This window comes from Haplochromis burtoni, unplaced genomic scaffold (assembly GCF_018398535.1).
Source record: "Haplochromis burtoni strain Fernald_Lab_line unplaced genomic scaffold, NCSU_Asbu1 Contig_12, whole genome shotgun sequence".
NCBI classification, from domain to species: domain Eukaryota; kingdom Metazoa; phylum Chordata; class Actinopteri; order Cichliformes; family Cichlidae; genus Haplochromis; species Haplochromis burtoni.
In genome coordinates, this window is record NW_024582373.1 from 1,203,853 (window position 1) to 1,219,313 (window position 15,461).

Below are 15,461 nucleotides of genomic sequence, written 5' to 3' on the forward strand. Positions count from 1 at the left end.
GTTTTTTAACCAGCTGCTTAAAGCCCTCCTTTACCTGCAACCACGTCAGTGATTTCCATCCACTGTTTACTGTTCCTGTCATATGGAGCATTCAAGCGATGCTCCTGTCTCACATCACCAGCTGCTAGCATCTTTTTCTTGCATACCATCATATCATAACTGTGCACCCCTAATACCGATGTGTTATACATACAATCTGTTTTTAGGGGGAGAGTCTGGGAACTCGACTGAACTCTGGTTAAGTAGTTTTAAGTCAACAGCTTTATTTCACTGAACTAATCTAGTTAATGTGCTGATCTGAAAAGGCTGCCTTCAGGCCTTCAGACACAGTATAACAAATACAACAACTACCTGTAGCGCTAATAACTGTATAACTAATAACCCTAATTTGTCAAAGGATGGGGCAGCTTCACAAATTCTTATTGTTTGACTTGGTGACTGGGGGTGGGTGGGGGGTATAGGTGCTGTAGGGGCTATAAAATACCTGCGAACACAAGTCTGTAATTACTTAATACCCACTTAATACAGCAATCTCAATCACTGCATGGAAAATCATGACTCCACGGCCCTTTTTGTCATCATACTGTGCTCTTCTCAAGATAACTAATGTAGCAGTTCATTGGAAGCTGTGCGGTAGCCATATTTACATTAATTATTACTGAGACTTGCAAAAAAATTTGTTGTTTATGGGCCCTTTTTACATTAGCTTATAAGATCAATGTTTCACCGTGACTCTTGGCTTTTTCTCGTTGGGTTAGACAAGGGCACGTCGGCGAGATATTTATGTTACAGCATCTTGGCTGGATGCATCATTATCAGATTCTGCAGAGCATGGAGAGATGTAGAGCTTCTCTCAGAATCAGGGAACAGAGTTGCGGTCAGTGCGAAGCCAGAGACAAGAGCAGAATGCACAATGTCTCGACTGGAAGAACTCCTGTTTTAACAATCAGACCCTGAGGACCCGTGTTTGTCTTCACAGCGTTCAGATATTGTTCTGCTGCAAGTTTAATCTCAGGGGGATTTGTAAACAATATAGGAACGCATGTTGCGCATGTGTATGTGCTGGACTGTGTGTGTGTGTGTGTGTGTGCACGTGAACGCTGGTTACTCCTCAGTGGAGCGTGGGTCTATATACAGAGCTCCTAATTAGCGAGGGTAACCAGACATTCCAAAAGCTACTTTCTTTGTTTTTCACTCTGATTCTCTCTGTGTAGTTTCAAATGAAAGACTGCAATGACAAAAAGTGTTTGAATTCAATATTGCATTAAGCCGGGCAAAATCTGTGATACCAATTAACAACAAAAACGTTACACTCTGTACAATATAATTGCTCTGCCCTTCATTAAGCAATCACTGCCAAGTAACACTTGTTTGCAGAGCACACACTGTTAGGTGACAAGATGGGCTGTGTGTTTGTTGTTTAAAAAACAGTCATATTTCACGTGGAGGAGCACGGCCCCTTTTTGTTTTCTTTTGTACAGTCATTCGTCTGAAATTTGATGAATTTTAATTAGAAAAATAGACCGCATGTTGGTCTAATTGCATGTTTAGTCGAAGAAAACAACGATTTATCTTCAGCAGAGGTTCGAGACATACTTTTATACTTTTCTGGCCCATTTAAGCATTTAATACATCCTCAGCCAGTTAAATCTTTTACAGCCTATTAATAGATCCAGTCTAGGATTCCAGTTAAGTGCTGCAGAGCTTTGCTGAAGTTAGTTTTTATACCCACTATTTCTAATTAGCGAACCTGGCAGACAGTTGAATGTGCAGTCAAGTGCTTTTGAAATATGTATCCTGAGTTTGACTCAAATCTTTTTGGGGATTTTTTTTGTACCCACTGGAATCACTAATACTTTAAATCACTAAATCTAAGGCAACAAATTAAAATACATACATTTGATAAAAGAACTTAAATCTCCAATACAAATAGAAGGTGCTGTGAGTTTAGCAATAGTGTATTTGCACTGGATTTTTCCCTTTTTTCATTTTCTCACCTCGTCCCACCTGTTTGACCTGTCTTCATTATTTGTGGCACTTCTTCTTGCTTGCCGGTGGATTATATCATGAGGAGGAGCACTTTTACATAAACTGACATTTTCAGTCATTAACAAAAAAAAAGACCGTGAAATCTCTCAGGTGTTGCCCAGAGTGACACACTATCTTTCCATGCTGGCAACAGGTGGAGTGAAGCCTGTCACAACACAGCAGCTGACAGGTGCTGCTCTGGGCAGCAGTGCTGCTGTACACAGTATCTCTCAGTATGCCTCGATCTCAGTCTCCCAGTGCACACAGCACATTTAAAAAGCATTAAAAGAATTCCAACACATTTTTCCACAAGTGCAGAAAAGTTATGCTCATATTTCAAAACAATATTGCCACACCAAAAAGAAATGATGTAAGTTTTTATGTGACAGGTTAAGACTAAAAAGCCTGAACTATGAAATAAATGCCAGAAAATTGGCTTATCTTAAACAAATTAAAAAGATATGAGGTGGTTATGGTTAAAAATATCGTACAGTGATGATGTAGAGGTTGGTAACTATGTATCAAATATGATGCACTTGGCATTACAGGGTTAAAACTTGACAGCACACTCAACTTTGTGTCCAGAGTCAAGCTGAAGTTTGTCTGTAATTTAAGAACCTGCAGGCATATTTTCTCTCATGTTGATGCTCTGAAGGAGAGTTAGTTTGTATCACCATAATGACAGATGTCTCCACAGCTGAGTCTTTCAATGCTTTGGCCTCATAACAGTTGGGTTTTCAGCGTAAATTCTTTAAACAGCTTAGGTTAAACTGTCTATAAGTGTGCCTTTCGTCTTCAGTATGCACAATAGAAAATGTATGAGGCAGTTCAAATGGTTTTGTAACTCCACCCCTAAAATGCAAAAAATTCACCTGAATGCATCAAGCGCCGGGTGTATCACTTTCAGCATCGACAGATGCAGCTATCAGAGGTTCTCTGAAGCATTACAACACACCCTCATAGCTAGCACTGTGCGAAAGCCATCAAAGAGGAAGTCCTACAGGGAACCGCCCTTATCGCCGTCACCAGATGTTACTGTTAGGTAGAGATCTGATCGCACAACCAGGCAGGATCAGCTCTGAAATCCACACAACTGACACTTTCTGTCACCAGGACCTTGCTCAGCCCCAACAAACCTGTGAGTATTGGAATTAATTTTTTGCAGGTAATCAAGTCTACTCATGCAGTGCTCCATATTCAGCTTATGTCAGCAAGGAATGAATAGAGCTGAGTCTGAATATAAAGGCATCGAGTAAAGCTTGGTGAACCTGCTACTCCTCATGCAGAATACAATAAAAGAAATCCCTGCAAGCCTCCTGTGGCTAAATGCCTATAAGCTCAGGCTGACATGCATATTGAAAAAACAACAACATACATATCAAACGCCAATGTCATCAAAAAAGGACACTAGAATGGCCTTACACTCCAGAAAATCTCTGAGACTGCAGCATGAGACAGTCCTTACATCGTGTTAAGTGGGCTCAGATAAAGATTTGTCATGATGGCGTGACTTCTTCAGAAAGCTCTTGTGTTCTGAGGCTGCGGCATACTCAGAACATCTGCCCTGTGATGTTCTGTCCTTCTGCGTCCCTCCCCCGTCTCCCTGACTCTGACAGCAAGTTGTTCCCTTTTATGGACCCTCTTTCTCAAAAAGGACTACTGAAATGAGAGAGGAACATCAAAAACCAGCAGCAGAGTGCCTTCTCTCACAGTCGATTTACCCTCCCGTGAGGGAGGGGATGGGGAGGGGGGCTGGATTCCCCCCCAACGAGATTTAAGAGAACTTCCCTCTTAAATCTCTGTATCTGGGTGGGGGATGATTAGGAACTGGCATAGGAGCAGGGAGATGTGGTGATGGAGGTAAATAGAAGTGCTGGGGCTCAGTGGTGTTTCAGTCAATTTTGGGGTGTGTATCACACTGTGGTCCCTACTGGCCACAGGCGGAGGTTTACAGTGCCACTCCAGAGAATACATCAGGGTCACGTGAATTTTTATTGACACAGAGGTCCTGCGGTTAGCACTTCCGCCTTAAAAAAAAGGACAGTTTGTGTCACATAGCGTTTTATTTGTTTTACCAGTTTGTTCTTACAAACTGGTAAAACAGGAATGTGTAGTAGAGATTCAATTTTAACTTCAGAAACTAGCTATGGGTAAAAAAAAATTCTTCTAAAATCATTTTGTACTTGAACACAAGAAACATGTTTCAGCCTCTCAGCCAGACTAATAAACATTCTCCTAAAACCTCAAATTTCCTTGGTGTTCTTTTGTAATATTGCAGCCGTCAGCTTTCGGCTGCTTCTCTGATATGTTATGTTTTCCAACCAGGTGGGATGGCCGCTGGCTTCAAATAGTGTGATGCTCCTGAGCCTAAAGCAGATTCTTAAACATACTGTTTGTCTTTTCTCTTTCAAGTCAAAATCTCCGCTGTAATTTAATCGACCGCACAGCTCTCTGACATTCAGGGCGTGCATGCATCTGCAATCTGTTACCCATAAACCATCTCTTATGTGTGTTTGCAGTGAATAAAAAGCCTTCAGAGTCACAAGAGGCGCTTTCAGTTTTTAAATTACGGCTTTGTTTATTTTGACTTGTAATGAAATGTATTGCAGTTTGTAAAGATTAATGACGTGTGAGCAGCAGCTCTTATAACGCTTTGTCAAAGACTACTTGACCTTTAACCAGAATGGATCAAGCTGAGAAAGTGCTAGCTCTCTTACACTCGTGCCAAGAACTGTAACACAAGCCCGATTGAATCGAAACATTTTAACTTGAAGCAGAGGCTCAGTACATACAAATCAGTCCAGATATCTGGCAGGAAGGTATGTAAAAACACACACACAGACGCACACAATGGGAAAAGGCAGAGTCAAAAAAACCCACTAGTAACTAGGTCAAATTACCTCCTGGAGAACACAAGGCTGAAACACTTGACACAAAGGTACTGAGACTGGCACCGAGCGAGGGGAACGTAAAGGGCCCTTTTCAGTACGCTAACACATCTCCTCTCTTTACTCACTTGCATCTCTTCTTCGCGTTTTAACTAATCCCAGCAAGGATGAGAGAGAGGTGCAAGAAGGAGATGCAAAGAGAAGCGATAACGCCGCCAGAAGAGAAATTCTTTGTTTCCATACTGCTGATCTTAAATGACATCGCTTATTAATGTCATGCTGCACAGCCGGATCACCTGTCACAGTGACTGGTACAAGTAACCACAGAGCTCTCTACAAAATGCAATAATTCTTTACTCATTAGATATTAAGTTGAATAACTGTGACTTATTATTAATAGTAATGTAACAAATTAATGTGTGGATAAGTAATAATTTCTTTCAACTTCCTAATTGAATTGTTGTTACATAAGGATAAACTGTGCCTGTGTAAGATTTGTCACACACACAATAGCTTTGAGCTGTGATCTGTGTATCCTTGTACACTACAAAGTAAGAAAAAAGTGAAAGCAATATATAAATACAGTCTCTGGCCTCATGTGGAGGTGTGTGGCATTGATGTAAGATTTCCACAAAAGTAGTGTCCTCGCTTTCTTTTGCAGGACCTCATGTTGGCTCGCGGTCTCGCTCCCTGATTCCTTGTGCAGCATTTAAAGACTTGCACGATCCCTGATGGTGAGGGAGATGATGACAGGACATAATTTCTTAAAGCTCTGGTAGAGTGTGAGAGGAGAGTGACACAGGAGGGACTAACAGCGGAGGTGACAGCACCAGCAGGAAACGTGGTGACAGGATGAGATGGCAGGTGTAAACAATTAGAAAATAATAATTAGCACCTAAAAGCAAGAAAAACCAAACCTTAAACAGCAGAGTGGGATGGAACAGGATCCCACAGCTCCCACTTTTACCCACCTGTGTTTTAAACACCCAGCTTTCTCACAGTACCAGTTTATATAAACCCGATGACATCATCTTGCTCTGCTAGAGAGAAAAAAAATATGCAACTGTTTTTGTGGGTTAAGTAGTTCTCACAATGACAGGTTAACTGATCTCCATGTGTAAAATCAGTGTGGTGCTCCTCTTGAGAGCCAGCTAATGCAGCCGTTATTAGTACACATGATTCAGCCAGGACACTTTTGGAGCTATCCAAGCTTTGAAAGTACTCTTACTGACATCTCACCAGTGTGCATTCAGAGAATGAATCTGACTGTTTTTGCAGCTGGATCCCTGGACGCCTGAAATAACTTCCCTCCACTTTGCTATTCTCTTGCTCGCCTGCATAATGAGCAGCCTTTGCTGCCTGTCCTTCACATGAGCACAGGCTTCTGCCTTTGTGGTCCTGGATGAAAGTCGACAGGAATAGATCAGCAGACACGGCTGATGTGCTGTGACAAAGAAAATATTTTTGAATGGTTCAAATGGTTGGACTGAATTCCCCGTCTCCTCAAAGTGTTGTGGACACCATTAGAGGCTCTTGTGTGAAAACTCCCAGCCCTGCTCATCACTCCCGCCAAGATTCACCAGGCTTAAGGCTTCTCTCTTACCTTCCTTACCTCTCAACCTCTATTTCTCCTTCTGGCTCTCTGCCTGCACTTCCTGTACTGTACAGCAGCCACTCTTTGCTGCTGAAACGAAACCTCTATCTTCCCTCCACTGATTAGAATTATTATCCTCTTGTATCGTCCATCCCCTGCCCTCTCGCTCCCTGACTTCCCCTTTATTTTTTTCTTTTAGTGGTCTTTACAAACTCTCTCACCACTACGCTCCTCTTTTATTTCGTTTTATGCCCTGCAGTTTCCACCTTTCCTGCCTGTCTTTGTGTGCACCTCGCCAGTCCTGCTATTTCTGTCCATCTCTATCCTCCTTTTCCCTTTTTCTTTTCTTTTTTTTTTAAACTCCGTCTTCTCCCTAATTGGAAGTCGGCTGTTGACTCGGACTGATTAATGTTTAGGCAGCAGATAGACCTCACCAGTGATCTCTGGTCACGTGATTGGAATGGCCAACAATATATGCGCCTGCTACCAAATTTTCAGGTCCAACGATTTTAGCAGGAAGGCAATTAGGATTTGGTATTAGTGTTCAAATTAAATCGGAATTAAGCAGGCTCAGAGTTTAACCCTTTCAGCCATAGCCTTTCCTTTTTTGGTTCTGAAAGCCAGCAATCATCATATGACTAAATGAAAGCTTCACGTGTGAACATGTGATTTCTCTGGTCCTGTTCTTGTGTGGAAGGCTTCAGAGGCTGATTATATACCGATGCCCCTCGGTGGAATATCGCTCATTGTTTCCTCTTTCCTGTCTTTCTGCGGCCTCTCTTCTTTTCCTTGCTGTTCGACGTGACAAATCCTGCTTTGAAAATTAATGAAGTTTGAAATAGAAATCGAGGCTACAATTATCCCGTCCATGCACGGTGTCACAGGAATGATGGTGCCATCTAGACCCAATTACAGGAATGGAGACACCTGTAACGGCTCAGACCCACAGGGGACCGCTGAATCTGCCACCGATCCGGCGGCTTCCCAGCTTCAGCTGAAACATTTAAATTTATGCTTTGGAAAGAGTCCAAGTCAAGCTTGGTGTTTCTACTTCTGCTTTAGAACATACGTGACACGTGACCAGTTTGATTCACTTTTGATATGACAGTTGAACATTTGTGATTAAGTGCCTGCTCAGCACGGCACCGACCACCCACCACCAAACCCACTGAGGTAAGATTAGTCGCTAAGCTACTTTTTTGATCCCCCTCACATGAAAGCAGTGGCATGTTTTTAAAAGAATCTAAATGAATATTAAGTCAATAAATTAGGCCGCGTGCATCACGCCAAACGCATCACCACTCTTCCTTCATTTCTTTTAACGCTTCAGCTCCTTTGTCCTTGTCCTCCTCGCTTTGTGTTTTCCACTACTTACACGCTCTTCTCATTTAACCATGTTTGTGTTTCAGCCATCTCTTCTCTCTGCTTTTCTCCTCCTGCAAGCTGACAGCCTTTTTTTTCTCTCTCAGCGGCAGCAGCAACGGCAGCAGCAGCAGCCTGTAAATGGCTGCCTGATGGAAAGTGACATTTTCACAGAACCCTGAGAGGGAGGCGAGGTGATCTCTCCTCTTTCCAGCACCAAGTGCTCCTAATTGCCTGGTCACATTTGTGAGCCCAGCTGACAAACTCGTGCAAATCAATAATTCTGCTCGGGGAAGATGCAGGGACACAGGGCCTCTCACCCTGAAACATGCTGAGAGGACACAAACACGCACATGCATACTAATGCATACATGTGCCTGGAAGGAACTGTGGGCTCATACACACCCTTCCTGCACACATCCTCGTGAGCACTCCCTCTGCCTCTCTACCTCTGTGCTGTCTGGCTTAAATGGCAGTGTTTATCTGTGATTCTAAGACAAATAGGGAGAGTGTATTGAAGCATTAAGGGCAGCGACAGCGCTGCCGAAGGCTGAAATAATGGATGGTGGAAGTAGCAGAAGACCCGGTGCTCATTACTAAATGGACTCTGCAGAGGTGGAAACTTTGCCCCGCTAGTTTGAAATATATAGACCACCAAACAGCGCAGCTTTAAAATGGGAGCTTATTTAACAGGTTTTGTTTGTGTGTTTGTGCTGTGCTCTGTAATAGCTCTGATTCTAAAAGATGTTTGCCAAAGAACAGTACGCCACAGCAATTTGGAAAGTCTTGATTGACTTGTTTCAAGTTTTTGTGTCTTCTGAGTCTTCACATGCCCGACTTCCTTCTCTTTGATACTTCAGAAAAAATCTTTAACAAACAAAGGCACTTGAAAAGCCCTTTTTTAAAAATTTTATTTTAATGTATGCCTGCTTACTTTTTCTTTTTCTTTTTCCCAGCCTGACCTCTTCTAGTCAAGCCAGCATAACGCGTATATCCGCTACAGTTTTGAATCTTTCTCTCCGCAGGCTCGTCTGTGATGCAGGTTACCGCCACAGACTCGGACGACTCCACCACAGCGAACGGCATGGTGCGCTACCGCATCCTCTCCCAGAGCCCCCACAGCCCCATCCCCAACATGTTCACCATCAACAGTGAGACTGGAGACATTGTTACGGTGGCAGCCGGCCTGGACAGAGAGGTCAGTGTAAGCTGTGTGTTCTGTGCTCCCGTTACTTACATCGAGGATTCACTCTGCATCTCATTTGTGTCCACGCAATAAAACAATTATGAAGGTTCGGTTATGTTATGCGTCCATGTTTAGAGTCACATTCTTATATACTACTAAAGAATAAAATGTTGTTACTTTATCTGTTTTTCTACCTAATTTTCTGTGTGTTCATCAAAAACAGTCCCAGAACAGTGATGGGCCTCGAAATTAGACTATCACTACTTATTACAGCAACGTAATAAAGATTCAGCATTCGCGAGCACACGAGGTGCCCACTGGAGTGCATGTAATGTAAAGTTTATCATCAGAGTGTGTACACAGTGCTCTGTGCGGATGTCCTTTTGCCCTCCACTTTGTTGTGGCAGGCAGCCATTATATTACAAGGGCACCGACTGTGTGTGCTTCCTCCAGCATATTGCAGCACATTAAAAAATAGCGCAATAAGAAAGGCAACCATCCCCTCCTGTCTGTGTGCATTTTTGTAAGGCAATATAATCCCATCCCCAACTTTTAATGGCATTTAGTGTGTGATCTAGACTCAGTCCACATAGCAAGGTAAGCGGCTTTGTTGTTTAATGCAGGCCTAGGCGAGACCTACGTTATCCCATTTTGCCAATTGTTTAATCCAGATTTGCACAAGTTCATACTAGACTTTACTAGTTGTTTAACAGTTGCTTAACTTTTACAATGAGCTTCCTTGACTTCTATATGCATACTATGCTTTTTTTCTGAAACAAACAAATGTATAAAGACCCAAATAAATAAATCCACCTGCAAATTCCCAAAATCTAATTTTAATCGCAGATTATAACAAAACCTTTAAAAAAAACAAAAACAAGTCAGCCGCATTCCCCCTTTCACAAATGTCAAACCGAGCACAAAATTACCTCATTAATTTTGATTCATTTGCGTGTCTGCTTATTGTGTGTAAATAAAAATGACCGGCAAGTATCTCAGCATGCAGAGCAGGGCAGGCATAATGGGCGCGTAAATCCAGCACCTCTCTGCTGACGAGGTCGCAGGAGTGTTCTTTTCATTGCCTTCGTTTGCCTGATCCGCTGTTGCCGTGTCTGTTGCTCGCTGTGGTACTTTGCCAACCCACACACCACCGAAACCACAGCGCTATCCTCCATCTTATCCTGCTAATGAGAAAGGTCACCGGGGGTGAACTTTTGTTTTTCCCAACACCGGGTTACTATGGGCAGCCACGTTTTATCAGGCGTTTCGTGTTGCAGACACTGTCTCAAACACAAATGCTCAAACCTATCCCCTACACCGGTGCTAAAAATCGGCAAAAACATTCAAATTCATATGCCTTCATTATGGGGGATAATCTCATCCCCATAACTTAGTTGGCTGATTTTATTGCCGGCATAAAAGCACCACTGAGTGTGTCTCATAATGTTTATATTCTGAGAAATCCCACCGGTCCCTCTCAGCGCTAAACCTGGCCAGCCAATACATTGAGAATGAAAAACAGGATTTTACCAGCAGTACAGCAAGCGTATTTAGAGAATAATTATGGTTAAAATATCAAGAACAGAAGCAGGTTTTGATAACAGAAGAGACAATACATCAATGCTTCTTCCTTATCCAATTTTTATATGGAGCTGGCACGGCATGATAGCGTGGCACATTTGTGGGACAATATAAATGAGTCTAGTGAATGCGGGCCAGGTCTGTGTCCCTGTTTCCAGCTTGGCGCAGGCTGCGGCAGTAGCAGCTGATGTGAGTGAGGGAAAGCTCATTAATCTGGACACATCAAGCCAGGCACAGTCCCACCTGCCTGTGATCCTCCCACAAAAAACTAGGACACACCTGGGAGTTCACCCACCTGCTGTCAAGGTCATCAACACAAACAAGCACAGACACATGGGCACACGCGCGCATACACCCGCGTCGTAAATAGGCAATGCCACTCATACCGAGTAAGGAGGAGCAGCGAAAGCAGAAGAATGAGATCCCAGGTGTTGCACGGGGGGGTCTGAGCAACCAGTGTGGTATAGGCACCTGATGTTATGCAGAGTCATGGGCATTCATACTACTTGTATTGACAGTGAATAAACAGTTTGCGCAGCGCATATCCCCGCCCATTTCTCATTCTCATTTCTCGCGCTTTAACTAATCTTCTTCCCTGGTTCTGGCATCTAATTAGGATATTCATGTGCTAATTAAAAGGTGAAGCGGCGGCTCGTGTTGAGGAGAACGGGAGGTTAGCTCGGTATCACCTGCCTCTGACACCGCTGTACACCAATTATTCTGCTTCACTCACAACAACCCTTAACCCTCCACACACTCCTGCCCACAGGCTCATGAGCTAAATATAAATACAGTAAGCACAAATGTTTTTATGTCATCGTCCACTGGGTTTAAGGCACTTGCAGTTTCGTACATGCATGCTGTTCTAAAAAAAATATGAATGAAGAAACGGTCTTCTAATGAAGTGCAGCTCAGATGCAGCAGGTAGCAGAGTGGGCCATTTCAGAGTGCCACAGCTGGCACGGACACTCTCCCTTTGCGCCCTCTCCCCGTGGCTTCAGTTCCTCTGGCAGGCATAGCTGTTTCCTTTCATTACCCCAGGCTGTCTCAGTCTCCCATGAGCCCTGGGTTGGAACAGTCTGGTGTGGCATGGTGCTGAGTTGCCAGATGCCAGCTCAACATTGGACCGTCTCAACGTCGATTAGGACATCGCCTGGACTGCCTCAAGGACATGAGTGCCCACAGCCTGGCTCCATTAGGATCTGCAAAGCCCAACTGGGGATGTAGGCTGAGAACTGGCATCCGATATAGTCCCACAGCTTTATCGCCTCTGAGTTGCTGAGTTATGTTAATTCACCTTCTTGCTCTGGAGCTCCAGAAAGTGAAGCCATCGGAGGATTGTGAGCTGGATGCTGAATGAGAAGTATTGACGCGTGTAGGGAGATGTTGACAGTTTGTAGTCAACATTCAATCAAGAACAGGTCCGCTCACTATCTGCTTTATTATGTGGAGCAACACGGTGTTGAACTGGATCACATTTGTCAATTCTTTGCTTCTCTAGTCTTCTGTCAGGACTTGTCTGTACGTCTTGGTAATTTTATTAGAGATAAATCTCTAAATCTCACTGGCCTACACATCTGTACAATATAGCTCACATTACCCCAAAAAGTCAGGTTGTAAGCAGACAGAAAAGGCGTTTGAGAGAAATAGAAATGCAGTTTCTCTGTTTCCATATAATGCTGCAATTGGTAGAAGAGGACTAGAGAGACTGAGAAGCATCCCAGCGCATATTAACACATTATAAGGAATTCCAATAATTGCCCCATGAAAGTATGATTTGAGAGAGTAAAAGCCCAAAGGCCCCACATCTTAAAGCCTGTGCATAATATCTTTAGCTAAACCTGTACTAAATAATACGTTTAGTTGATGTCAACAATATACTGCACACCACAATGTTTCTGTATTTCCCAGCCGTAGATTTTCCTGATTTATTGAAGAACCAAATATTCTCACATCCGTTCTTGTTGAATCAATAAACAGTCTCAATATCCGAAAGACTAGACTCAGATGAAAGGTGTTTGCCCAGTACAAACTGGGAAGTGTTGCTCTCTTTTTCAGACTGCCTGTTAGGACGCCATTTAGGTCCAGACTGAGATATCTTGACAACTGCTAGATGGATTGTTGTGAAGTCTTTTTAATATCCATTGTCTCCTGGGATAACTGACTTTGGTGATCCCTTGACATTTTCTCTGGCACTGCCAGCAGCTCAGAGTTTTCTCTCATGTAATGAAATATCTCAAGCTCCGTCAGATGGATTTGCACACTACAGACGTTGATGCTTCCTAGATGATGTGTCCCGAGGATTTTGATGACTTTTTCTTTTTCCTTCTCTTGAAGGTAAATTTGAGTTGCATGTATGGCGTGCTCCTCACTGATATTTTCACTGGGGGTGCATCGCTGCCTGTGCCGATCACAGGTATAAGTGTGTAGCTAAACACCTAAGGCGAACTGAAAGTGATATGCAGATCCGATTTTGCAAAGTTTGCACTGAATTCTCACATTCGGCTACGAGCCTTGATGTTGACACACAGCTTTGTTCAGCTAAACAAGCACTCTCTCAGCACACAAACACACCTAAGTCACGCTGCCCTGTTTGCACAAAGAGGTGATTAGAGACAAACCTAAACAGTATAAATAATCAAAACACAAGATATAAGCATGGAAATAAGATTAAAAAGAGCCGTAAATATGACATTTCTACCAAACTGTTTTTATATGTTTATAACATGTTGGAGCCAAAAATTTAGCAATAGCACGTGCATCATGTTCCTGTTTGTTTAACTGATTTCCTGTGCAACCCAACTCACGGAACCTCTTGCTCAGTATCTGTTTTAGTCTGGCAGATTGCTATATTTGTGACTCAGAGCATTTGCGCTGATTGCATAAATGTGGAGGCATATCTAATCAAGTAGCTTTAGAGATTATATCCCACATGTACCAACATGTACCTGAGTCAGTGTTGCACTGTGTGCTGCTGACAGTGAGTCTCAGCTGGCTTGTGTCTTCAAACCAGTGTTGAGCCGTTCCTGTCCTTACACCAACCTGAGGGACCTCCATGTGAGTGAGGAAGAGAGAATAAGATGCATGTTTTTTGGTACTAACAGGGGAAAAATGTAAAAATGGAGAGTAGCTGTGTGGACTGCGAGTTTCCGCACGTCTACTTGTAACTATAGATTTCTCTGATTTTCAGCGGCATCGGTGTAAGAGAAGTGAACTGGAGCAAATTGAACTGAACCCAACTAAAATCTAATGAAATGGAATCGAACAGCATCAAATCAAATTGTGTAAATTTAATTGATGTCAGCTGGACTGAGTGGAAACTGTAATGGGGTTCAGTGACACTGAGGGGGTTGCTGAGGTGGTCGCTGGGAGAGAGTAGTCAAAGGACGACAGAAGCTGGTTTTCGCAGTTTTAGGCGTGTACTGGGCCATTTGAGACAGATTGTAAGTGACAAGCTAATGACCCTGGCCACTGGGAGCCCGGTAAGCCAGAACACAATCTGCAAACGACGCATTTACAAAAGCAAGTCCTTTACTCATCTGGTTGCGGTCTCTTTACCCTCTTTAAGTGTGCCTTCACAGCATGTCTGAGTGAAACTGCACGCTCAGATCAGGGACAGTTCGCTACTGCGTGTGTGTTGCTAGAGGAGCACTCCTCTCCACTTGCCTTCCCAGTTCTGACCAGGATTTTCCTCGACTTTGTTCTTGCTAAGATTGCCCCACTGGACCATTTGCCTCCTAAGAGCCGCCAGCTTTTTCCACTTGTCCTGATGGCTGCCTGGCTTGACATGTTGAGTAGCTAACATTGATAGCCTGAAGCCATTGCTTTCCTCAAGCTCCGATATACAGTAGTAAACTTACCTAATTTGGTCCCTGTGAAAAAAGGGATTGAGTGTTGTTGTTGTTGGCGGAGCTCTGTGTGCAGGTGACCTCTGATGGTTTTAAGCTTTTGCAGATTAAGTCAGTGACACTCGAGAACAGCAAGGAAGTCTGGACTGTTGCTGCTGGTCAAGCTGTACTTCCTGCCAGTGTTGGACTCTAATCTAACAGAGAGATTTTCTGTTCAGTGCTTCCATAGGACTCATTAGAGAGCCTTTTACTGTTTTTTTTGGGTAGCCACTTTTGGACAGCAGAAAACGCTTGGCTGTGTGCGCGTGCCTACATGTGTATGTGTGTGTGTGTGTACGCCCAGCGTGTAAGTGTCTGAGTGTCCCACCTGTTCCCACTCACTGGAACGTTAGCGGATGTGGACAGATGAGGATGTGCGCGCTAGCAGGGCCATAAACTCACAGTTACTCTCAGATGAGTGATATAACCCTGCAGGATAGAGTGCATCAGCATCATCCGCTACTGTCTGAGAGCTCCACCTGCTGGCTCAGGTCCAGGCTTTTTTTTTCTTCACCTGACCAAGAAAGAACCGTCCATCAAAGCTTAAGCCTATTAGCTTCCTGCAGCCATCTGGTGCTATTTCTAGACTGATGTATGTGACCGGATCTAAATGAGTCTGCAGAGAGACACATTCATTGGATGCTCTATTTACTGAAGCTCTGTATGAGGGGAGATGGTATTGATATTTCATTATGAGTCTAATAAAGGGCAGCCAGTATTGAGTTTTCATTAATAGGCTTGGTTTGGTGCAGATTAACATGTCTGTGCACTTCATAATGACTTGGAGAGATGCTAAATGACTCCAGCTGGCTGTTTTAACGGGTCTGAATGCTTTGATCTAAAAATCAACTGCATCCTTCACTATTGAAAAAAGAAAGAGTGGGAGGGAGAGAAGGCAATGTAGAGATATAGTGTGAGATTCTGGCAGAGATGCA

The 15,461-nt window shown here is 43.4% G+C and overlaps 1 protein-coding gene across 2 annotated transcripts in view; it reads left to right on the plus strand.

The window, feature by feature from the left end:
* cdh4 (cadherin 4, type 1, R-cadherin (retinal)) overlaps window positions 1-15,461 on the plus strand; it is a 215,250-nt gene that overhangs the window by 173,336 nt on the left and 26,453 nt on the right. For both annotated transcript variants that reach the window (XM_005915339.3, XM_005915340.3), the window contains exon 8: window positions 8,898-9,070. In XM_005915339.3, the coding sequence (XP_005915401.1) occupies window positions 8,898-9,070 (173 nt within the window). The remainder of the gene's footprint in view (window positions 1-8,897; window positions 9,071-15,461) is intronic.